The sequence below is a fragment of the Eublepharis macularius genome, chromosome 5, assembly GCF_028583425.1.
Source record: "Eublepharis macularius isolate TG4126 chromosome 5, MPM_Emac_v1.0, whole genome shotgun sequence".
NCBI lineage: Eukaryota > Metazoa > Chordata > Lepidosauria > Squamata > Eublepharidae > Eublepharis > Eublepharis macularius.
Genome location: NC_072794.1, coordinates 115,929,413 through 115,954,766, shown reverse-complemented (window position 1 = coordinate 115,954,766; position 25,354 = coordinate 115,929,413). Strand labels below are relative to the sequence as shown.

At 43.3% G+C, this 25,354-nt stretch overlaps 1 protein-coding gene across 1 annotated transcript in view; it reads right to left on the bottom strand.

Annotated features, from left to right (window-relative positions):
- RASSF5 (Ras association domain family member 5) overlaps positions 1 to 14,119 on the bottom strand; it is a 133,510-nt gene extending 119,391 nt beyond the window's left edge. Inside the window, exon 1 of the mRNA XM_054981730.1 lies at positions 13,415 to 14,119. Coding sequence (XP_054837705.1) covers positions 13,415 to 14,066 — 652 coding nt within the window. The 5' untranslated portion in view covers positions 14,067 to 14,119. The remainder of the gene's footprint in view (positions 1 to 13,414) is intronic.
- Between the last annotated feature and the right edge of the window lie 11,235 nt (positions 14,120 to 25,354).

The window sequence follows — 25,354 nt, the reverse complement described above, 5'->3', positions numbered from 1 at the left end:
GTGCAAAAGTGTGAACTTTTCTAGATACAGTTTTTCTTATTACAGCCTTGAAGAGATGGAAGTTAAGTCATTGATTATTTTTATAGTTAGTTATCTAAACCCCTTTTTTCTCTTCAGTGGGGACTCAAAGAGGCTTATAACATTGTATTCCCCTTCTCCACTTTATCCTCACGACAGGGCTTCTTCTATAGTGGGAGATCTCCGCTAGCTGCCTGGGTTGCAAGTAGAGATGGGCACAAACCGGAAAAAAACACACGTGTTTCATGGTTCAACAAATTTCACGAACCATGAACTTTCACGAACCTGCCCCCGGTTCATGAACCAGTTCGTTTGGTTCGTGAAAACGTCAAATCCAGGTCAGAAAATCGTCACTTCTTGGTCAGCAGAAGGTGACTTCCAGGCCAGCAGAAGGTCTGCAGGAAGTCCATCCCCTGTTGCCTAGGAAACTGATTGATCTGCACCAGGCTGTCTGTAGTGACGAACCAAAAAAACGAACCAAACAAACCAGCCTAAAGTTCGTGGCAGTTCGTCAGAAATGGGATCTGACAAACTGCTGGTTCACAAACCATGAACTGGTTTGTCATGAATTTTGGTTTGTATTTTGGTTCGTGCTCATCTCTAGTTGCAAGCAGTGGGGCAAAATGTGAGGAAAATATGCAGCATTCCAACACTATGGCACCACTTCTGCTGCAATTGTAGGAATGGCATCATTGTGTTGGCACAATGCTCTGGGACTCCCCTAAACTCTATGGCAAAACCAGAGTTTGGAGGGAATCCTAGAGCATCACACCAACAGAACGCCATCGCTTCTGGGCCCGCTCTGTGATATCATGGCAACAGAATGCCATGTATTTTCATGTCACCACCCATGTCCAGCGCTGGCAACCCTACTTCACTGCAGCCACCCTTATGAGGTAGGTTAGGTTGAGAGAGTATGACAGGCCCAATGTCACCCAACAACTTTCATGTCAGAGTGCGATTTTGAACCTCAGCCTCCCAGACCTTATTCCAACACTTTAAAGGACAACTAAAGGCCTAGACTGGCAGTCAGTAAACTAGAAGCTAGTGGCATATCTGCTAGTGGCATATAGAAGCTAGTGGCATAACCTGACATTCACATGGCACTTGGGCCAATAGGATCAGGGCAGGTTCAAGGTATTTGTTACCCAAACCAAGGAACACCCTCGTGCACTAGTGGTGGCTAAGGGCCAAGCTACACATGATGAATGACACTTGAACGGCAAGTGTATTTCTCCCTGTTCACTTGCCCTCCACTCAATCCACTTGCCGTTCAAGTGTCTTTCGTCATGTGTAGCTTGGCCCTGAGTCCAAGCCTAGCCCCTGCAGTAATGCAGACTTAGGAGGTGAAGACCGCTGCCTCCCTTACTGCTGACAACCAGAAGCAAGCTGAACCCCTGTGGCGCTTCTGCAACCTTTTCACAGAACAGCCTGAAGCAGGTGCTTCTGTGGCTCGGCTGGAAAACCAGTCCCAATGGAAATCAGCTTCTTTGAGTCTGAGTGAGGAAATACACAGACAGTATTTTTACGTTTCATTCCTTTTTGCTTCCTGACAGGAGTTCTTTACTTGTTTCTACTATGAAACTAGAGTGATGAGGAAAATGCATTCTTGGATTTCTGGCTCCAGAAACTGTTTGGGGTGGGATGGGGGGCTGGATATATTGGATATTTCCAAGGAGACTCTGTTCTTAGATCTTACAGTATTGTTTCAAGATGCATCAGAGCAGGAAAGAAAGAGAAGCAACTTTAGCCGCATGTCTGTTCGCCTTTTGTTTACTAAGCACCTTTGTACCACATATCAACACTTCAGTTGCCACTTACACTTCAGTAGCCACATCAAGATCTGTTCCCTACAGTTTTAACAATATTGGGAGCTCCCTAACTGGCCATCCAAATGGAGATCAAGAATCGGCAGGCACATCCATAATTCCAAGTGGGTTAATTTTCAAGTGCTGAACTCAATTTCTGTCCATGGGTTCTCTCCCCAACCTCCTTTAAAGTAGCCACCAGCAAAACTTTCTAATGAACAGGTGCAGTCCACACCTGCTTCCCATGAACTTCCCACCCATTATTTTGAGAGTAGATTCTGGCGTTAGGCATTCCATAAATCTCTTCTACAACAAGCTGCACACAGTTTTCTTTATGATCAAGCAGGAGGAGGAGGGATTTCTATCTCAGCTATATTTGGCAGCAAAGGTTTGCTGGTGTCCTTTAATTATGGCTCTGCCACCTGACTGAGATTCCAGTGGCATAACAGGCTGTGTCACCAGCTGCCTTGTGGTTAGATTGCAAAAAATAAAAGAGCAGGCTCCAGACACACTCAAAACATGCCATCACCATTTTATGGCCTATCAAAACTGCAATGGTCACACTTGGCTGGTTGGCCACCTGGGTCTGCTAAGGAGCAGAGAAATTCATGCATGCACATGAACCAGGAAAGCAGAAAAAGTGCAAAGTAAGGACCAGGGGAAAGATGCAAGCTTTATGGGAAAATGAGCAAGGCTAATGAAGAAAGGTTCCAAGGAGACTTTGTTCTTAGGTCTTAAAGTATTGTTTCAAGATAACAATCATTTTGTTCACTGAAAACCCTAGCCCAAACATTTTGCTGTAGCTCACCAAGATAACTAAGCAAAAGAGAAGAAATTCAAGCCCTTTGGGGTTATAATTATATTTTCTAATATTACAGCTGTGGCAATGCTAACCAGCAACATATAGTAACACACTGCAATGTGCAAATATATACACAGAAACAGCCGCACCAGCTCAAAGTATATTTATGGCTGACTGCTCAATCAGGGGTTTTCTGCATGGGTATTTTCCCCCATAGGTTCTGGACTCATTCCCACCCCCTCCAACTCACTTTTTGATGACTGGACGTTCATCATTGTGGAACCATTTCTCCCCACCTTCCTTTTCCCCCTTCCGGGTTTTGTATTGATCTTTTTATTGTCGATTTCATATCGATAGATCAACCAACTATTGTAATAAAAGGTACAGCAGGTTCTCTGAATTCCTAGCTTTCATTTATTTAAAAAAAGTAAATCTCTAGCCTCTTCCATTGCAGAGATATATCTCAGCAAGAGAAGGGGCTAGAGACTTAATTTTTTAAAAGGAAAGCTGGGAATTCAGAAAACCTGCTTCATCTTTTATTTCAATGTTACATTGATCTAATTTTTAATTGCAAAAGCCCAGGAGGCCCAGGCAAGGACAGGTGGCCACTTCTGGTGTCAGAAAAAGTAGTAGTTTGAAAAGCACATAGCCGCTGCTGCTCCCCTCCCAACAGAAACTGGTTTTCTCAGTGCCAGTCTCCACCTCCTGGCTCTGGGTTAGCCTGGGCAGGGCTGTGAGATTGGGATGGAAGGAAAGTTCCATGATTTTGGGATGGGATGGGATTGGGATGGAAGGAACTTACACATGATTTTGGAGCTGCTCCAGTTTTAGGCTTCCCATACAAATGTATTCATTTTCGATCTTTTTATGAAATTCAGCCCTTATATCAATCTATCTGTATAAGCATGTGCAAGAAATAAAGGGGGGGTGCTGTGACATCACCAATGAAACCACCAATGACAACAGCACCCTCACTTTAAAATCCTGATTATTTAAGGCATTTACAGAGTAAAATAAACTGACTCAACAACTGTAAAAATGCTAAGGGAGTACAGACATGCAGAAGAATCAATCCCAAATCAATTCCAACAATTGAGGATCGATTGCTGAGAAAATTAGGAATAAACCGAGTGTGTGGAAAAGCTGGAGAGGCAGAAATGGAGGAGGGCATGTTTTTGCTCAGATCCTATGCTTTTCACTGAATGAGTCCAATGATCTCAAAATGGAGGCCTCTTACCCAGTAAAGAAACTTTCACAAGAAAATGAAGAGTTACTTTTCAATTGCTGGGGTGCAGTTTTAATTTCCCATAATCCTACCAGTCCTTGTACCACCATACATACCAGCGTCAAAAACTAATTCAAGGACATGAGAGATTTCTCAGTTTCTTAAAAGTCTTGCTATTTTTAAAATTCAATTCTTTTTCAATCAAGTTTGCAACTCTGTAAATTTGTGTATTTCATTTATAATCATGTATATTAACTAACTGCCATAACAATGAAAACATATCTGTTATTAAAAATACAACCTTTTTGCTACCCAGGAGCACAGTCTGAAATCTCTCATCACGTAGCCCATATCCTTTGGCACTACAGAATTTGTATCTGCTTTCAGGAGCCATCACATAACTTTAAGGGTTCTAGCTCTCTTAATATACATTAAAGGACACTGAGCAAGATTATTTACCTGTAGACCAAATGGCCCAAAAGTTCCAGAAGCAAGAGCTGCTAATTTTGAAAAGGAAGTGCCAGCAGTACACCTGCTTTTCCTCCAGCAAAAAGGGCATCCAGCTGACGCAAGACACCCTGGCACTGACACATCTTGAATCAGTGGAAGGCAAGTTGTTCTGCAGGAGCCCATGGATGTAGATAGGGCAAAATGGTAGGATCCAATCTATTGTTTCTCCAGAACATGGAAAGTAAATGATTGTGCTATTTGGTTTACAATATATGTATCCAGAATATGCACCATAATAAATATCACCTGCTGTGCCACATTTATAATGCTTGACTTCCAAACTCATTTATTTGTTGCTTCTGGTTTGTTTTTTTTAAAGAAGAAGAACATAACATAACATTTGATATGTATACCGCCCTTCAAAACAACTTAATGCCCACTCAGCGCGGTTTACAAAGTATGTTATTATTATCCCCACAACAAAACACCCTGTGAGGTGGGTAGGGCTGAGAGAGCTCCTAGAAGCTGTGACTGACCCAAGGTCACCCAGCTGGCTTCAAATGGCGGAGTGAGGAATCAAACCCGGCTCTCCAGATTAGAGTCCCGTGCTCTTAACCACTACTTCAGACTGGCTGGAATGCATCAGAATGCATCAGAAAACTAATATGAATATTGACTTCAGCGTGTTTATATTAAATTCAAGCATAATTTTAAACCATGTAATTTTTTAGGGACACTTAACATGGTATTTTTAAAGAATCCCAGTGGATATTTTTATTTATGTTTTCAATTTTATTCTATTTGCCTGTCCCGTTGTATGTAAAGTACCATGCATATAAAAAAGCCACACACAAAGACAAATAATGAATCACAGCAAAGTGGCTATGTAATCAAGTATCAATCAAATTTGTATTATACTAGAGTTCATCGAGCTGTTTTGAACATGTTTTCTAGTATCTTGGCAGAATTCGCAATGCTCAAAGTACCAAGGGAAGTTGCTTCAGCTCTAGCAATATATTTTAATTAAGCCCAAGAAGCCCATACAACAGTATAAAGTGGTTTGTGTGAACAATTCTATTCACCATAACAACAACACCTGGAACTGGAAAGCAAAGTATTTTAAAGCACCTAAAGTTTTCAAGCACGGCATTTCCTAGTCAGTAGAATAAGTCATGTACTGTGTTGCATATCTGACTCTGTTAATGGATTATTAGACCTTGATATCTCTCCGACACACACACACTCCTGTCAACTCTCCAAGGTGAAAAGAGAAAATGCTTTTATTCTCATTTCATAGACTAAGGACACAAAGTTTGCATTCCCTGCTGCTGTGGATACAGAGGCATTCATATTGGCAATGGAGCATCCACACAGGAGATTTCTGCATACTTTCCTCCATCAGCTATCATTTCCCTTCCACTTCTTTCCCTGTCATGGCATCAGTGGACTCGGAGTGTGTGCGTTTTAATGATGAGCGCTACAGCAGTTACTGGGTTGGATCCCGTATAGAATTCCACAGGTGCAAGGAGAGGGTTGATTTTTGATGATTCCTCCTTCCCGCAGCATCCCCAAATGCCCCCTCCCCGACATAATTTAGGGGAGAACCGGAGGTCTCCCACAGGAGGGGGATTGCCCCCTTCCTTGCTCCTGTGGAAATCAATGCAGGATCCAAGCCAGAGTCTTTGTGTTTTTTTAAAGCCCTCCAGTGATTCAGTGTGCATTTTGTTTAATTTTATGAGCCACAAAGGGCTGATGGAAGGAAGATGGCAGTGAGGTTGATGGAAGCTTTGAAAATGCAAACATTCCTATCCAGATGACCAGCCAATGTGCCTTCTTCCATTTTTTCTGATAACACTAGAACAAAAGCATGTTTGGGAAATATCAGAAGAGAGTTGGAGGGAACTTGGAAACAGGATGATTAAAGAATATTGTGGGAATGCTCTGAAAAACCCCCCATTCCAGTTTGGAAGCCATGTGTGGATACAGCCTAAGTATTCACAAGCATGCAGTCCGATATTGGACAGATAGGATCAGGGCTCCAGGCACTGGCAGAAGGGGACTCCAGTTCATTTTTTTCCAACTAAAGAAGCTGGCCCTGACCGTCACACCAAAACTGTCACCCTCATAATCAGCTGGAGAAGATACCTTGGTTGTATAAAGGGTTTTGGAGGGGGTGCAGAGAGGCAGGCCCCAACTTAAGGCTCACAGAAAATGCCCATTACTCCTCATGCCAATTGTGACGAGAGGCTTTCAGAGGCCAACTGGGCCAGTATATACTGGTTTTCATTACTGTTTATTTGCATAGTGTTTAACTTATTTCTAAGCACCTGCACAGCTGAGAGAGAAAGAAATTCCTGCGGACTCAGATCTGGGGATCAGCGAAATGCAAGACGCCTTATAGAGGGGCTCAGTCATTATAGTTGTGACACAACCTCCTTCTCAGACCCTCACAGTTACAGCAGAGACAAGATCAGGGGGGTGGGAACCTGTCGGCACGTGACCGTCCCAATTTACAGGCAACATCCTAACCATCTCATTCTGCAGCAAGCCAGTACTCTCTCAGCTCAAACGCACCTCTGACTGAATCAGGATTTCATCAAGGCACTCACAAGGTAAGCGACTTGCCACCAATGCAAGATCTGAAGGAGCTCTCAGGTATTCACTGGGCTCCAGGCTAACTAGGCCATTACTAGATATATTTTGAACACTGCCCAGTGCCTCTTATGGGAACATTTTTTTAAAAAAAAAAAAGAAGTAAAACCTCCCTTAACAGGCAGAAGGAAGCTGCTGCCAGGAAATCATGCATTTGCACTCCTGACATCTGTAGGACACAAGTTCTCTCTAACCAGCACACACCCAGCTTTAAATGTAGTATAAAAGCTAAAAAGAATCCACCCAAAGATATTGTTTGGAAAGGGAGTATCTGTAAAGTGACAAAATGGCATTAAAAGGGGAGTTTTCCAGCGCAGAGATTTTTTTAAAATTGTTTTAGTTCCCATGAAAAAACCCCCGGCAAAATCCCCTTTGGACTCAGCACATTCTACTGCTTCTGCTGAGAAAAAACAATTATTAAAGGAAGCCAAGTTTAATATAACTTATACAGATAAATCAGACTAGAATTCCAGTTAACTAAAAACTTTGGGTCCAAGTTAAGAAGTCTGTGGGATTCCTCACCAGTGATTTTAATAGTGAATCTGGAAAAAAATTAACCACAGTTAGGACTGGTGCCCATATAAGCCATTAAGACCAGAAGGGGAATTTGCATGAGAAAGAAGCAGGGCTGGGAATGTGCCATGTGACCCCTTGGGCACATCTGCCTAGGCCCTTTGTGCTCATTGCCCTGCTCCACCATCCAGGATAAAGGGGAAGAAAGAGAAAGTAAGATTTGTTCTAGAATTTCCTGGCTTATAGCTCATTCCCTTAACCACTATGCTTCACTAACTTTGCTACTGTCACCAACTTCATAGCCTGGTGCTGCACATGAATTTGCCATCAGGACAATTACACCCAAGAAAGTGGTGTAAATTCATCCACATTTGGTGGTATGGCGAGGAGGGGGGGGTATAAATTCATCACAAGGATGCGTTACTTCCTCTGAACCATCCAACATTAATCCCAGTAACAGCAAACCAGTGAGCCAGAGGAACTAGCAGCCTGTTCCAGATTCACATTTCAATGCAGCATTTCAAAGGTTCTCTAGAGAGAACCATATACTCAGGAGGGGCAGGGTAGAGAAGGCCAAGTATAAAGAGTTTTCACAGCAATGCAGATAGACACTCAGAGAAGAAACACTGACCAACTCTGACATATCACTGCAACCAAATCATTGATGGAGCTATGCCCAATATTGCCGTGTTAAAGCCGTAATATGATGCAGCAGGACCATATGGCGTCACTGTCTCTTCCAATTGCTCGTCATTCTCAAACGACTTGCAAGTGCAGTTTCAAGCCCTTTTTGCTCTCCTGAACATCAATTGCAGCAAAACACATTTAACAGAGTATGAATTTGGGCACAAGCCCAAATGTGAGAATCAAGAAAGGGGGCTAACGGCTCAAGAGGGGTCAGCAAAAGAACACTTGGCTACAAGAATGGAAAGCTCTCCTGTGATGCAGGGAACAAGCTGCAGCTCTGTCAAGCTTTCAGGCCTGTGCCAGATCTAGTGCTTGCCAGAACTGTAAACAGCAAAGCTGACTAAGCAGCATTCTCCAAACTGGCAGACTATCACCATCTAAAGAATACTTCTATTGGTTAAGGTACCTGCACATGAAACTGCTTTATACTGAAACAGATCTATCAGTTTATTAATTAGATACACAGCAATTCCTTCACGTCTCAGGCCTTTTACATAACCCACTGCCTGCTCCTTCCATAGGAGACTGAACGTGGACTTTCCTCGTGCAAGAATGGGGTCCACCACTGAGCCACAGCCCCTCCTGAGTGAGGTGCATGCTTTTCTTGACCCCCTAAACTAAACGTCAATGAACACTGTGCCTCTGAACAAGTGTGAGCAGAGCATTGATGTAAAATTTGTAAAACTAAATGAGAGGGCCCAGTTCCTTCTGACAGCTGCTGCCAAGATGCACACAAACTCCCTTCACACTTTACCAAAGGGCCATGGATGCAAACTGAAAGAAAAAGTCATCTGTGGACATCTTTTTCACTGTATCTGGCTCAGGGAACAATGAGCTAGCAAGTCTGTGTGGTATGCACAACAACACAGAGAGATTTAGAAGTGAGATTTTTATCTGTGCAGAAAAGTTTTGTTCGGTTAACTATCCCAACTAATCAACTAAGGTTCACAGCCTTCCACAGATAGGGGAGTTTGAGACAAATTGGTGGGATTGTGTTTCTAGCCCTTTCCTTCTCCATTCTCTCTTCACACATGCACACACACAAAGACATTGTATATATCTTAGATTATAAATTAGAAGGTATACTTCAGTACAAGTTCTTGGCTAACATTTCATAAAAACCAATATTGTATGCTGCCGTATTAAAAATAGGAGGCAAGGGAAACAGAAACTTTGCAGAACCCTCATAACACAGTCAGTGAGAGTAACACACACACACACACACACACACACACACACACACAATTCTTAGCATTTTGATCAGCTGGGAAAGATGGGTTTGGTCTATTCCAATATGGCTATATCTGTGTTCTTAATTCCCAGGAAACCTAAAACGACATCTGATAATTTAGCATACTTCCCAGTTCAGTTCCATTAATGGTCAGTGAACCGAATACATGAATTAATTAGACTAATCATCATGGGAAAACATCATCTATCACTCTTGGAGGTTGCATTTGCACTATTAAACATCAAATGAAAAGGTCTGATTACAACCTGCTTTGCCCACATCAGGAGTGGATTTTCTTAAGCAGAAGCCAATAAATGTGCCTATTGCTAGATCTGGAAACCAGCAGGAAATGGGTACAAGAATGTATATAAAATGCACAGGTAAGATTTCTATTCCCCCTGCCCTGCAAGCAGGGTGGATAAAAATCAATGATTTTTTTAAAAAAATCAAAAAAATCAGACTTTTTTTATTTAAATCGGATTTTTTAAATTTAAATTGGATTTTTTTAAATAAAATGCTTTTTGAGGAAAATATATTACCATCCAAAGGTTATTCCATCATGAAATAAAGATTAGTTTTTAATTATGTAGAATAAGGCTGTATATGTTTAATTTTTTTGGTAAATAAATTCCATTAATCCATTCACAATGTCATGCTCTTCCAGAGGTTTTTGTAAAATTATTGGGCAGTTTCTCTGCCTACAAGATATTATCACAGATGCTTGGTTTTGCAGTTCTCAAAACTGAATTTGTGTCAGCTCAGCAGAGATCACATGCCTCTTCTTCACAGCAAAAATGTTATAACATGAACAGAGTTGAGAAAAAGACCTTAATCCTATTGTTCTACAAACCTATGAAGACAGAATCAACCCCTCCAGTGCTAAGTTTCAAGAAGTTCAGTGAATAGAAACAATATTTTTCTGATTGTTTGGAGTGGAATAGATCTGCACAAGAAGAAACTAAGTGTGAGGAGGGAGGGGCAAGCAGTACAAAATGACAGTGAAACTTTTTGAGCACAATACTGCACAAGTCTTTGGATCTTTTGTGTGTATGACCAGAGGTTTATCACATTCTTTCCTTGCAGGAAAAAACCTATAATGGCAGCAGGCCGTAAAAGAGACCCAGTTTGGGAATACTTTAATGAAGTTCCTTTACCTATCGGTAAGGCAGGCATCTACTTGCATATTAAAGTTATACCAGCAAGAATTAGTCTTTATGTAGAAAACTATGATTTAAATCAAGCCTTAATGACTAGTGATTTAAATCGTGATTTAAATCAGTTTGATTTAAATCAAATCCACCCTGCCTGCAAGTACAATAAAAATGTTACTAGCTCCCCCTTTTCCTAATGATGTGAGAGATAAAATTACATAGTAATGAAGAGCAGGAGTTGAAAGTTCCTTGTTCCAGTTCTGTGTCCATTATGAGTTTACTTGAAATACTTAGCAAAGCCCAGTTTCTTAGCCTCAGCTCCCAACCAGCATCTATAACATAATAATAATACTGGCCTACATGGTGCACTTTGCACATTTAAATATGCCACATGCATACTAATGAGTATTTCATAGCAATCCAAAACCTTTCTAGGGTAAATAAAAAGGAGGCATTTCAGGCATTTATCATAGGGGCAGCCGTCTTAAGTCTGTTGATGCAAGAACTAAAAGGAATCTTATAGCACTTTTAAAGCTAATATTTATTATGGTCTAAGCACAAAATAATAGGTTCTAGTGCCCCACCCCCCGCTTAACCCTCAAAAATCTTACGGCTTTCAATGCAGTACAATAATCCTTATTGTTTTTACAAAAGCAGTGGGAAAAGCCAGGGCTTTTTTTCTCAGGGCAGCACCTCTTTCCAGCATACTGGCACCTCCAAATAGGTGCCAGTTTGTTCAAGACATTCAGCAAGGTGCTGAACATCTTGAGCATTGGCGCCTCTTTTTTTGAAGAAAAAAAGTACTGGAAGAAGCTATGAACTCCCTCTGCACCAAATGGAGTATACTGGAGGTAAATAGAGCCGCTATATGAATACATTTTTAATCTTGTAAAAACGCTTTCCTTGCTCAGCTCCAGAGAAATACCTTTTAAAAAACCTCCAAACTTCTATGCCTGTAAAATGTTCCTATGTGCCATGGATCAAGGGTGCCTGAATGAGATCAATGTCATTAATGCTTCTTACAAGAGTCTCTGCACACAGGTAGAAAATGAATTGCGGTGTGCATGCATAAAACACAACTATGTTATACAAATATTTGGCTTCTATGTCACCATAACTTTGACAACAGAAATTTCATGGTTGCTCTCTCAACTTACATAGCTCTATTAGCAGCTCTGAGCTAGTAAAACAAGTAAAACGTGACACTTTCAGCTACTTTACTGTAATTTTCAGCTACTTTACCAAGCAGACTATAGTTTGCAACTAACCTGAAGGTGAATGTCAAGTCAGCATTGAAACAAGAAACTTTATTAGGCAAAGAGTTCTAGAAGCATAACTCAATGGAAAACATACAAGCATTTCTCCAACTATTAGGCTCAATAACTATATTAATTTACACACATGTGATAGCCATTCCTCTGACATAGTGTCATTAACCTTTTACATCACAGACTGTACAAATCTTGACTCAAAAAGTAGTTACTTCTGAGCACTAAAACTCTGCCCACATAAAGCATCTTCTGGAGGATCCCAATCTCTCGCTAAACGGCTTCCAAGGTGAACTGAAGCAAACCAGCCCACATTGCATATGAAGCGAGAATAGCACTATGGATTTCTGATGGTGGTCCTGCATGTAAAAGTCCTTACTTTGCTGCATACATTTCCATTAAAATCAGCATCACGTCACCTTTGTGAGGAGGAATCAACATCCATGAACAACGAAAAATTCCAGCAGCAATTCTGACAGAATTGTGAACAAGTTCCATGACAACATCCAACTACTGTCAAGCAAGTTACTAACAGGTTCTATGGGGGAAAGAAAAACACCAGCATAGCAAATCTCCACTGATAGAAGAGGTTTATAAAAGGCAGTAAATGCAGCCTGAGTGGGGAAAAGATAAATGTCCACCACTTGAGAGATTAATGAAGATTCAGAACGGCAACATGTGAGATGCAAAATTTCTCACTCACAACAAATGAGTACCATAAATTGCAGGGTCATTGCTGCCAGTCTAAAAAGCCAAGAATGTTTAGAAGTTTAGACAGAAGTTCCAATGAATGGGACTGCAGCTTACATAGGAATTCTAATGACATTATTTTTAAAAATCTATCACACACACTTCCAATGTGATAGATTTCCTGATTGAAGCGCTTGTAGTTTTGAACAGGAGCGCTCAGGGGATGTAAACCCATTCATAAGTTAGGATCAAGCAGAGGCACAATTGTCTAAGTCAAGAACTACTCCAATACACCTCATGAAAATTTTAAAAGCTTTCAGGTCTTAAACATAAATCAGTTCATGCACCAGCCTTCCCATAAAGCAGCAGACATCTCCACCAGGATTTCTAAGTGCATTTAGATTCGCAGATGGGATGCAACATTTATTAACTGCCCTGGACAATAGGTTTTATAGAACTATACCAGTGTCTGCTAGCCAATACCTCTGGCCCAAAATCCTGGAAGTGGGATACTGCTAGGGCTGTCTTTGGTCAGGGCTAAAATAGAAAGGGTTCCGCAGGAGGGAAGGTAGAGAAAGGAGCTTTGCTACTAAAGGAGCAGGAATGGCTTAACGGAGCGCCCGTGGACAAATCACAGGAGGCTGGACAGAGACTGGTCTAGTTACACGATACGAAGGACCAGAAACCTGGAACTGCGGGGAGAGGGCAAAAGAGCCCAAGGAGACTCATGGGCCAAGGGGGAGGGGAAGGGCCATCCCCCCCCCCCCGGCAGGGCTACTCCCTGCACTGCCCCTTTCCCAAGCACAGGAGTCCCACCAATATTCTTGCGGGGAAGGTGGTAGCAGGTGTGCCCCTCCCTGCCTTGCGCGCCCCGCAGAAGGATGGGCCGGAAAGGCTGGCAGAAAGAAGCCCTACTCACTGGCACAGCGCAGAGCCCTCTGGAGCACGGCCTCCCCGCACAGGTCGCACCAGCCCCGCCGGAGCGGGAAGGCTTCGAAGCGGTGCCCTTCGCCCTTCTCCGGGCGCACTCGGGGGTCCCGCGGCTGCTCGAAGATGGTGCGCACGTCGGGCAGCAGGCGAGGCGCTGTGGGTCGCAGCCGCAGGCGCTGGTGGTGCAGCAGCCCGGAGCGGGAGGGCTTGGCAGCGGGAGCGGGAGGCGCGGGGAGCCCCGAGGAGAGAGCCACCGGCGCCGCCGCCTCGCCCTCCTCCTCTCCCGCCCGGATCGGGGCGCCACGAAGCTTCGCAGCTCGCCCGGCACGCTCCGGCTCGGCAGCGCTTCCGAGGTGCCTCCCGCAGGCAGCGGGGCGCTGCGCTCTCGGGGCGCCGCTGGGGCCAACCTGGCCGGCCAGGAGCTCGTCTGCGCCCCGCGGGGACACGGCCGCTGCCGCGGCGGGGAGCTGCTCGTCCTGCGGCTGGCGGCGCCGGGGCTGCGGCTTCATGTCATTGGAAGCGGAGCGCTTGAGGATCTTCTTCCTCTCGTTGGCGCTGAGGCTCTGCAGGAAGAGCTGCTGCTCCTTGTCCAGCAGCAGCGGGTAAGCGAATTGCCCCACGGCCGGCGAAGCCATGGCCATGGTGTGCGGCCAGGCAGCCCGGGCAGCTCCGACCTGCCGGAGGGTGGCCGGCAGCGCAGGCGCTCTTCCACGGGACCTGCAGAGGCGGCGGCGGCGGGAGAGGGTGGAGCGACGAAGCGGCGAGCAGGAGGGAGCTGGCCGGACGAGGTACGCCTTCGCCTCTCCAGCCGCAGGGGAGCCTTGGCTCGCCTCCGCCGCCAGCCCTGGCCCCCGACTGCCGGCTGGGCGGGGAACAGCACTTTGGACATGCTCAGAGGCTGGCTCCTGAAGTCAGGGTGCAAAGCAGCACTCCCGGAGGCGTGTAAGGCTTCTGGCCAGCGAGGTTTGGCTTCCTTGTCTCAACATAGAGGAAGAAAGGAGAGAGATTTGGGCATTGGCAGAGTGCGTTTTGAGGAGAGGCCCAAGAATCGGTGTCTGACCGTCTCCCTTGAGGAATAAAGCAGGGGTCACTCTTGAAAACCTTAGAGTCATACTAAAACAGCATCGTTTCTTCAAGGGTAACAGCTGAGCAAGCCAAACAGAGGGCCTGGTGCTGCCAGAAAGCCCAAAGCCACAGAGAACTTTGATCTGGTGAAGCCTGGCAAGAGTTCAAGTCGGTAGCAGTGTTGGTCTGCAATAGAACAGCAGGATCTAAGCTTGCGATAGTCAAAGCTCACTTCTTCATATACAGGGAGACATAGAGATTCCTGAACCTTTCTATCCCAAGTTTCTGGCTGGGATATAAAGGTTCGGGGATCTCCACTGCCTCTCCCCCTCTCCCCCATATAGGGCTCTCGACAGCTTACACCCTGAAAAATTTTGTCACTTAAGGTGCCACTGGATTCCAATCCTGCTGTCCCATTAAGGCCTTATCCACACATCGTTAGGCATTGTTAGATATCGTACTATTGTTGGTTTAAAACTTTTATTAGCCCCTTTCCACTTTAGAGGAGCTCTGGGCAAACAATAGTAAAAAATGTTGGTATTATAATGATAGAGCAGAAAACCTCAGAGAGCCCACTGTGGTGGTGGTGGTGAGATGCATCATACATACAGTGTATCACACTGAGGTGTGAAGAGGGCTCACGCGTCACCTCTGCACAGAGGCTAGTGGCAGTAGCAGTACTGTCCAGTATGGGAGGCCACAGCAAAGGCAGAGCAGTCACACAAGGCGTATCCCATTGGTGCAGACAGAAAAGAATAAGATGATACAGCTTTAATAAATAGCTTTACATCCTCCAAAGTGAGTAGAAGTGGAAGCAAATTACTGAAGGTAATCACAACCTAGGTGGGGCATGCATTTGAGGTGCGCATTATAAACATGAATGCAGGCACAAGCCACAGACACGCCACATCCCAGAAATTATGAGGCATTCACTTCACTCATTCTCCTTCAAGCCAGTTAGCAACTGGAGAAGTGTCACACCTCCCAAGTTATACTTGTCATAACCTGAACAGCACAGTCAATGAATCACTTCCCAGTCATTTGGGACCATCAGAAAGCAATACTCAGAAAATGCCAATCTACACCTGCCTGTAGCCACTCTTTCCAAATGCATGTTTCACAAGAACCCCAAGAGTTCAGGGAGCAGAACTGGACCCTTAAATCTAAGTGCCAACATTGATCCATTGCTAGATGCCTGCCTGTAACACCAACACACCACGTATAGGATCTTTATCCACTTTAAATAATACATGAATTTACAGCAATTTCCCCCCTCAGTCTCTATAAGAATTTCTAATGATGCCCCTTGATTCTGATTAATGGTGCCCAGTTAATATCAGTTTCTCATATCCTGCTAGCTGGTGACAACCAGGGAGCCAATCATTTGGCAAGCTGTTTAGAGGCATCCTAGCAAGTTTAAATGTATGTTTGCATAGCTATACAGCTACCCATCCCCATCTGTCACCTCCAGTTTTTAAAAGGTACGTAGTTACAAGGGGAAAAATGAAATTTTTAGTTCAGACTTACCACTTAGCTATATCTGTGTGCATTCAGTATCTGACCACAAACCCAGATAATCTTACAATCATTTTTCATGTATAAGCTACTGACTGTGCAGGTGCAAAAAAAAAGGTAATGTAGTTGTTCATTTTAACGATGCATCCAACTGCATAGACACAAAGAGGCACACACTGTGAATAATTCCATCTTTTACAAGTAGACCAGTTTAATGATTTTTCTATGACCCTGGGGGATGCATAACTCTTCTTTGATAAAATGACAAACTGGATAAAAGCAGCTGCAAACAGCACCTTACTTGCCAAAGCCGTAACCTGGCCCTGTAACCCAAATGGCCGTTGCACAGGTGCAAAATTGCTTGGCACAGTGCTATGCTTGAGATGAACATCAACAGGAAACCTCATGGCTATCCAATGAGTTGTTCATCTTGAGCAAATGAGGAAGTTTGATCAAGGGAAATTTACCAGGTGAGTGTCCATGTAAAAGCTCTCAGCATGCCTAATCCTGACAACACTCACCAGAAAGGAGCCCCACAAGAAGTAATGAGAGTTTGCTGTGCTGATGTGTAAACCAGCAATAGAACAACAACCACAACCCACACTTTATGCAGACTCAAAGTGTGATATGACTTGATTCAAGGACTCATTGTGAGATTTAGCAAGATAAGTGATTGGGAATCTCACTAGAGAGGAGCAAGAAGACCCCACTTCAGAAAAGATGGGCTAGTAACAGTACTGTCATTCTCATGCTGCCAGAAGTATAGAAGAACCCCATCTTATAAGGGTGCGTGGGAAACCAGGCAGCCACCACACCACTCCAACCACCACCATGCAAGGCCATCAGGTTACACAGGTCTGTTAATAGCTCTGTTAGCTCAGTAGTGGCATGTTTGCTTTCATAACATTACAAGGATGAAGACAGAATTCACACTTGTTGTTTACAGCTTTCCTAGAAGTGACTACATGTGCTGGAACATGGTTGGACCACTGAGGGATAGCTGTGTAGAACCTTGGAATTACTGCCTGGGTCTGAAGGCTATAGGTCAAACCACACGAGACAAAATACACTCGAATACATGGGTAATTCAAGTGTATTTTGTAATTCGAGTGTAATTCAAGTGTATTTTGTTTCATGTGGTTTGACCCAAAGTGTCAATGCGAAAAGAAATGCCTTACAAAACAAGGCACTAGGACATCGTGTCCTATACATAATCACCACGAGAATGCATCGAACATAAATTTACACTGTTAGTGTTGGTTATGTTTGTGATGCCTATTGGTATGAGCCAAAGCCAGTCCATCCATAGCTCACTCATTTTCCCCCCATGATCCATGGCGGTCAGCAACATACACTTCTGGTTAGGCATCCAAACATCACCCAGTGCTAGACATATAATATATCATAGGAAGGAATTAGTCACATGTTATTGGCTTTCTAGGAATGTGGAAAGGGTGACACAGCAGGTGATATAATCACCAGCAATGACACCCTGTACAGCATAAGAATAGGATCTTAACTGAGCAACATGGGGGCATGCTCACAAAAAGGGGAGTTCTTGCCTTCTGGAGCTGAGGCTGCTGCTCCCATCTGCCACTACTCCCTGGCTAGTCATGCAGGTGTGTGTGTGTGTGTGTGTGTGTAGTGCCCTCAAGTCATAGCTGACTTATGGCAAGAGACTGTCAGAGGTGGTTTGCCATTGCCTGCCTCTGCAACCCTCATCTTCATTGGAGGTCTCCCATCCAATTATTAACCAAGGCTGACCCTATTTAGCTTCTGAGATCAGGCTCACTGGGGCTATCCAGTTCAAGGCAGTCATGCAGGTAGCACTCTGATATTAGCAAGCTCCAGCCCTTGCTGCTGAATTGGTGGCAAATTTAGCCCACAGGGAGGGAGGGCTAAAAATTGAATTAATAAATAAAATAAATAAATACTGGCCCCTGTACTGAGTATAAGGCTACTAATGTTTCTGTGGCTGTAGGTTCAGTTCACCACAGCCAAATGTGCCAGTAGGAAGGTGACATTGTCACACATTTGACCCATTGGGACTTTTGATGGCAGAGGTTTATCCCATGGTGACTATTTTTGTGGTCCTTGCATTGTTGATGCGATATTCCCTTTTGGTGCAAATCAGAAATAAAGTACTCACTCAGTTTCCTGCTCTTTGGTTCACACAGCAGAGACAGGTGTGTTCAGAACAACATAAATACAGGGTCAGAAGCAACTGGTTTCTGGACAAGGTAGCTCATGCAGTTTACATTCCTAACAAACAGAGCTAAGGAGCACAACTCTAGCACATGAAACTAAATAAACACACACACTAATAGAGGGGGTATAGACTGTTCCATTGTAATGTATTAAATAAATACATGACTGTTGGTGTGACACTTGATGGTTGTGGCACTGCTATAGTCGTACATGACTTCAGAGTTATGCTTCATCTGGCCTACAGTCAATTGCTATCATGTCTAGGATACTGCCATTTGTTGCATGATTTTGGCAGGTACAGTATCATTATTAAAAGTGGCATGATACAGTTGCTAAAGAGAGAAAGCTGAGGGTTGAAAGCTATCAGTATACCATTGCTGGGAGTACTAATCATGTCTAAATTGATTTAATTTTGCCATGTCTTGTTCTTGGAAGCACTGCCATCCATATTTCAGCACAGGATGCCATGATACTTGCAGAGGAACTGGGGCTGGTGCTACATTAACCCTGTCAAGTGTACAAGTGGGTCTATATTTGAAAAGGCTCTCATATTGCTTTATGCATGGGGTTGATAGGGAGTTAAGACATCTGCAATTAACTTCAAAGAGATCCTTTTTATAGAGCGCACCTCTTACACAATAGGTGATCATTCTGATCCCACTACTCACAAGGCTGACAAATGTATGAAGTAGCATGAACAGAATAATAATCATTGCATTGCAATGTTTATAACAACGTATTTGTGGTTTGATATTTAGACTATTGTTTTATTTTTATTTATAACTCATGATAATTAGCTATCTTGGATATTTTATTAGAAAAAAGGTAAAGGTAAAAGTCCCCTGTGCAAGCACCGAGTCATTACTGACCCATGGGGGGACATCGCATCGCAACGTTTTCTTGGCAGACTTTTGCTACAGGGTGGTTTGCCATTGCCTTCTTTGGTCATCTACACTTTACCCCCAGGAAACTGGGTACTCATTTTACCAACCTTGGAAGGATGGAAGGCTGAGTCAACCTTGAGCTGGCTACCTGAACCTGGCTTCCACCAGGATCGAACTCAGGTTGTAAGCAAGACAAGGTAAAATATTGCTAGTAAAATAATATACCTATTGTTTTCATCAACAGTGATGATCTTCCCCTTCCTTCTATAGGTAGCATATTTCTCTAGAAGGGTTTGGAGGGCAAGGGAGGTTGCATTAAAACCAAGCTCGAGGACTTACCTTTAGTTAAGATAAGAAACAGCACATTCTTAAGACAGCCATTGTCAGGCCCTAATACCATATGACCACATTTAAGAAAAAATTATTGACTGCATTTATATAGTGCTCATGTTTTCAACAACCATGAGAGCTGAATGAAGAATGAAACCTTATTTCATTAGCCAAAGGCCATAACAATGTACCAAATGTTAGCAAAAAACATTAACACAAATGGAATAGTAATGTAGAATATAAGATTTACATACCCCATGTCCATACAGGAATAATACAGCAATACATATTAGGCCATTTACGCTTGCTTAAAGGACACAAAACAGATTAATATGTAACAATCTAATCAGTTACTTAACTTGCATTTACAATCAGCTCGCATCGAGTTTTGTCTCACATTTGCCAGTACCCTTCCATTACAGAATTCTTGTGTCTCAACAAGAAATCATCATAAGTAAAATGTTGAACAGGAATGGAATTCAGAATTGTGTTGAAGACAAAAACTGGAAAGTAGGAAACAGTAAATGTGAATCTTCATTCCTCTTCCATCAGACATACAAGGCCATAACTGATGTTGTTGAGGGACCATCATTTCAGAAACTCTGAGGGAATCTTAAGATGGTCAATGGCTCATTTCAGGGAAAAATTGCCAAAGCAGTCAGGTTTCTTCTAAGGGAACAGAATATTTAAAATGTTTTTGCCATACAGCACATTTGGAAGAATTAACATCTGCCAAATCTCATTGGGCCACAATCAAGTTTTAATAAGCAATTTGGCCTTTAGCTCTGAATCCTACAGGAATTAGACCACAGCTGAGAATAAATTATTAGTTCCAGAGACCCTGTAAGAAAATCTGATTTGCTTGACTGCTCTAAAAAACAGCGAGCGTGTTATCAGACAGGATCCATGTAGAGACATTTAAACCAATACATACCTGACAATCTGCTTCTGGGCCAACAGGACAATGGGCATTTGCCTCTTTGGGCCCTTGCTTCTATTTGTAAACACATTGCTCTCTAATGAAATAGAGAAAACATTGAGAAGAGGGAACCTGCCGCTGACTGCAGCAATTCTGATGGAACTAATTAAAAAGACAAGTCTCTAAGGCCTGCTGTTTTTAAATACTAATTTTAATTTGCATTTAAGTAACAGTAAATAACACTAACCACTAGTCTATTTCCTCTATGCTTGTCTCATCCTTTACACTGAAACCTGACTGTAAGAGAGAGGGGTTTCCTTCCTCAGCCCATACTGCAGGCCATGCTCACACATGCACGCATATACACAAGCACCGCTTTAATATTATTAAACAGGAGTTGAATCTTGAAGGATACCTGTGGAAGAGCAATTGATTGGCTTACTGCCCTTACCCAATTTACCATCTTAACAAGAAATACCTGGTTTTTCATCTATGACCTTAAAGCCATATCTATTTTTTATGTAATACTATTCTAAAGGCCTGTTCTGTGCACACTGCATCCAGGACAGGTAACCTACCAACTAGTTACCACTAGTTAAACTATTGCAAGTTACATTAAATAAACCAATAACAAAATTATGAGAGAGGCCATTAAAAATCAGGAGATTTTTAAAAAGCTACTCTACACTTAACCAGCAGATCACGTGGTGACACTGTACCACTGGAGATGGGGGAAATCACATGACTGAATGCTTCCTATATCATTTTTTTTTACCCGTAGAAAATATTAATATTAGTATACCATGCTTGATGTTCCCAATTTTTTATTTGCAGATTTGTTCCCTATGGGGGAGCATTTAAACATGTAATCTCCACCCCAAGTGGCAGTCAAATGGTACAGCCTAGGGACATTTTTACCCCGTGATCTGCTCTAAGTTACATCGGAACCGGGGTTCCAAGATTTGCCCCACAGTCAGGAAGGCTAAGGCATTCTGTGATTGTAATTCCTGATGTGGTGTTTTGTTCTCAAAAGAGATTGTATCCACTTTATCCACATATGGATGGGGCCAAAGCACTGGAGAGAGAGAGAGATGTATCCTTTTGAGCTTGGTTTTTATCCTTACTGTACAATGGTAAGTGACCTACAGTTGTTGCATCAAGATTTGCACTTTAATAATAGGCACTACAAGAGCTAAAGTACCTGCATAGAATGGAAATCTTTGATTAAGGAGCCCACATTTTGTGCATCAGAGTATCACAAGTGAAGCTGCAGCAGTCATTCATGACCTTCCAGCCACCTACAGTTTAGGGGATTTTTGCATCACTTTGGCTGCAGTGGGAAGCTATCCTCCACTTCCAACATACTCACTTCCTGATAAATAGAGAAGCATGCAAGTAAGTGTCACTGCTTCTGAGTTTAGCATCAGAGTGTAGCAGAATGTAGATTCTACCCCACCCTTGATTCAAATCATTTGACATTGTTTGGTCTGATTGCTCCTGATTATCCTCTGCTTGCCTTGTTTCCTGATGACTTTATTAGAAAGTATTTTATGGGGGTGGGAGCATCCAAACATTTGATCCCTTATCTACAGTCCGAAATTATACATCCCAGCAGCACATACATCAGCTGGGGTTTCTGTTTGTCTGAGGAAAACCTGGGCAATTAATTTAGCACATCTGTTTGTTACTTCCTCATCTGTAAAGCATGGGGAAGAGATGCTCAGGCACTACAGTGAATGTTCTCTGAATGGATATTTCATACTTAAAGGTTGCTGCCTTGCAAATAGTGGCACTTAGTTGCTAAATGTATTTAGTTGCAAAATTCAAAGTCAGTTCATATTATACTGGAGGACAACTAGTAAGTGCCAAGCGAGCTGTACATACAAGCATTTGCATCCATTTTTGTGGTCAGGATTAGACATGGGCATCAACGGGGGGAAAAACCCTGAACAAGCTGTTCATTGTTCATTGCCATCCACAAACAACGAACAACAAACAGTAACGAACATGATCCTGTTCACAAACACATTCGTTGTCCGTGGCCCCTTAAAGACACCTTTAAACTATTAGGTGGCAGGAGGAATTCCCCCCTGCCGCCTGCCAGCTGATAGTTTAAATGGCCATTTCCTGCCACGTGCAAGGGGCAGGGCCCTTTAAACACCCCATAAACTTACCTTCCCGATGTCCAATACCCACCAAATTTGCAGGGGACATAGTCCTCACTGTCCTTCAAAGACCTCCCAAGTTTCAGAGAGATTGCACCCCGGGAAAGGTATGATGCATGGGTCCTTCCCTTTGTTGTCATTTTCCCTTCACAGTGGCAAAAACGGGACTCTCTGCTGGAAGCTACTTTGAGGGGTTACAAACTGACCTTCCCGATGTCCAATACCCACCAAATTTGCTGGGGACGTAGTCCACACTGTCCTCCGAACACCCTCCAAGTTTCAGAGAGATTGAACCCCGGGAAAGGCATGATCCATGAGTCCTTCCCTTTGTTGTCATTTTCACAGTAGCAAAAACGGGACTCTCTGCTGGAAGTACTTTGAAGGGTTAAAGCCAGAAGGAAAGCCAGAAGGAGTTCAGACAGAGTTCAGTCCCTGCCGTTACCAGGGGAATTGATTGAAAGACCCCAGACTGCCTGGCTTGACAAACGGCTGACGAAGGCAACGAACGAGGCTTGCAACGACCATTTGTTCATTTAGAATGGAGCCTCACGAACAGCTTGTTCGCGAACAGATGAACGGGCTGTTTGTGGGTTTTTTTCCATTCGTAATGCTGTTCATGCCCATGTCTAGTCAGGATCAGGACCACTGTCTTGGAAAAATGCAATCGTTTCCAGAGAAATGCAAGCTACTCCCATTGTGTACCATCTGTGCACATTAACCTCACAGTTTGATCATGTACACAACTGTGTGTGAACTGAACCTCACAACTTTGTTAGGGTTTCTCCCTATTCTTCAGAAGTCAGATTTTTCACACTTTCTCTCAGCCTAATACTGAAACATAATGTCACATATTCTGCCAGGGAGTAGAAGTGACCTCTTAGACGAAGAGAAATTTTGCAATCTATAATTGTATCCTGAGCGAATGAATCCAGTTTTGGAACTGTCAGGGCTCATGCATCACAAGGTCCAAAGAGAATGCTTTAAAAAAAAACTGCTTCATTTTAACCTGTGAAATCTGGGTTTTCCTAAGCTTCAGCAATGTGTTCAGAATGCACAAGCTCTGGACAAATGGTTATATGAGAAAAGGTTTCACTTTCAAATCCTTTCTCTAATTCAAGTGAGACCTTAGGAAAATCCCCAGATGTTTTTCACACTCAGTTTAATCCAGAGGAAGTCCCCTCTCTGTGGAGATAATTTCCTGTGTTTGATAGCAGAAAAAGTAGAGGCTTTTCTGGGTTTCTGAGAAAAGTCCTTGCTTATGCCTGCAAAGGCTAAATGTGAGGCTGGTGCTCAGGCAAAGACTACATGACACACCGTCTTTGGATGAAAACAGGCTACAACTTTATTGATTACAGCCATTGGAGCATTGGGGTGCATAGGGTAACAGTGTCAGATCCAGTGTATATCTAAACTGTACTGACTCCATTTTCTAATGCTTCTAGTGTTTAAGTGCTTTCTTCCCAGGTGCACCAGTTCCCAGGCAGCGTTCCCACCGGAGGCGACTGTTTTGTCTAACACCGTTCCACCAAGCATTGGCCTTGAAGGAGAGCAGCTTCCCAGGACTGAGAGATGTTGTTTTGAGAACTGTGGGGGGAGGCAAATCCAGATGGGTATTGTCACTCTGTACCTAATACTTTGCCCTTCATTGGTAACAATGATCATGTACCATCCTGAGTCTCCTATTCAGGACAGTGGACTATAATGGACCTTTTCTGCAGTAAAGTTTCCTTTTCCAAACAATGGACTTGTGTTTGCTTCTAAAGGGAACCCTGTAGTGAGAGCCTTATTTAGCCACAGTCTGACAAACAGATCCTCTACATCAAGTAGCCCCTTGCCCCTTAATGGCACACATTCTCCAGCACACCTGCTGAGCACTGTGGGACAGCAGAGGGTATAGCACCTGTCCAGGTGTGACTCCAGTGGTCTCTGCCACCCAGGGTAAAGCCTGCAATGGCCAACCCAGGTACATATTCTCTGGCTTTCCCCAGATTCCTTAAGATGACCCTGAAAGTGAAGGTGAGGCACCCAGTCAGCACAACTCACCTCGGTGGATCCAGCCCAATGCCTTGAAATTGTCCCAAGTGACACGCAACCTCAGCCCCAGCTGGTGCCAAGAAAGGGAAGGAGACTTTCAGTCCTCTTCTGCCATCCAACAGGAATTGTGGCATGGACCATGAGGGGCAAGTAGAGAGGATCCAGGCCTATGCTCCTTCGCTGCTCCTCCTAGCATGTGCCCCTCACTGCGGACAAGAGCCTGCCCTCTGCCCCAGCCTCATCTCCTAGCTACAACATTGCCAACCAGTAAGTCTGTGAGCCCCTATATCATCTATATGACACCTTCTTTGTATCAAATATGGGCTCTACAAGTAAGCCACAGCTTCTCACCTACCACCATAATGGTCAGTCTGTCTTTGAACATCCATTGTAGAAAGCAAAGCACAAGGGAACTAGCTAGCTATGGCACAAAAGAAGACGTGAAAATAAATGTGCATTTTATAAACATCATGTTGGATTTAATGATTTCCAGAGTAGGTGAGGATAAGCCATGAGACTTATAGTTCCAGTTTCATCATGTTAGATAATCACCATTTTGAGATTGTTGTTGTTGTTGTAATCTCTGTCCATGTCCATTTATAATGTATTATGTGTCTGACGATGACAGAAAAAGCTCTCTTGGATGTATGAGAAAACAAAAATCCTCGTTTTCCTTCCAATCACATTCCTGCAAAACAATGTTGGAAGAGCTGTGGAAAAATAGGTTTGCAATGAAATTTTCCTTTCTGGGAATCATGAATAGTTCCCTTTAATGTTTAATTGGATTGTGAGGCACTGAACATGAACCA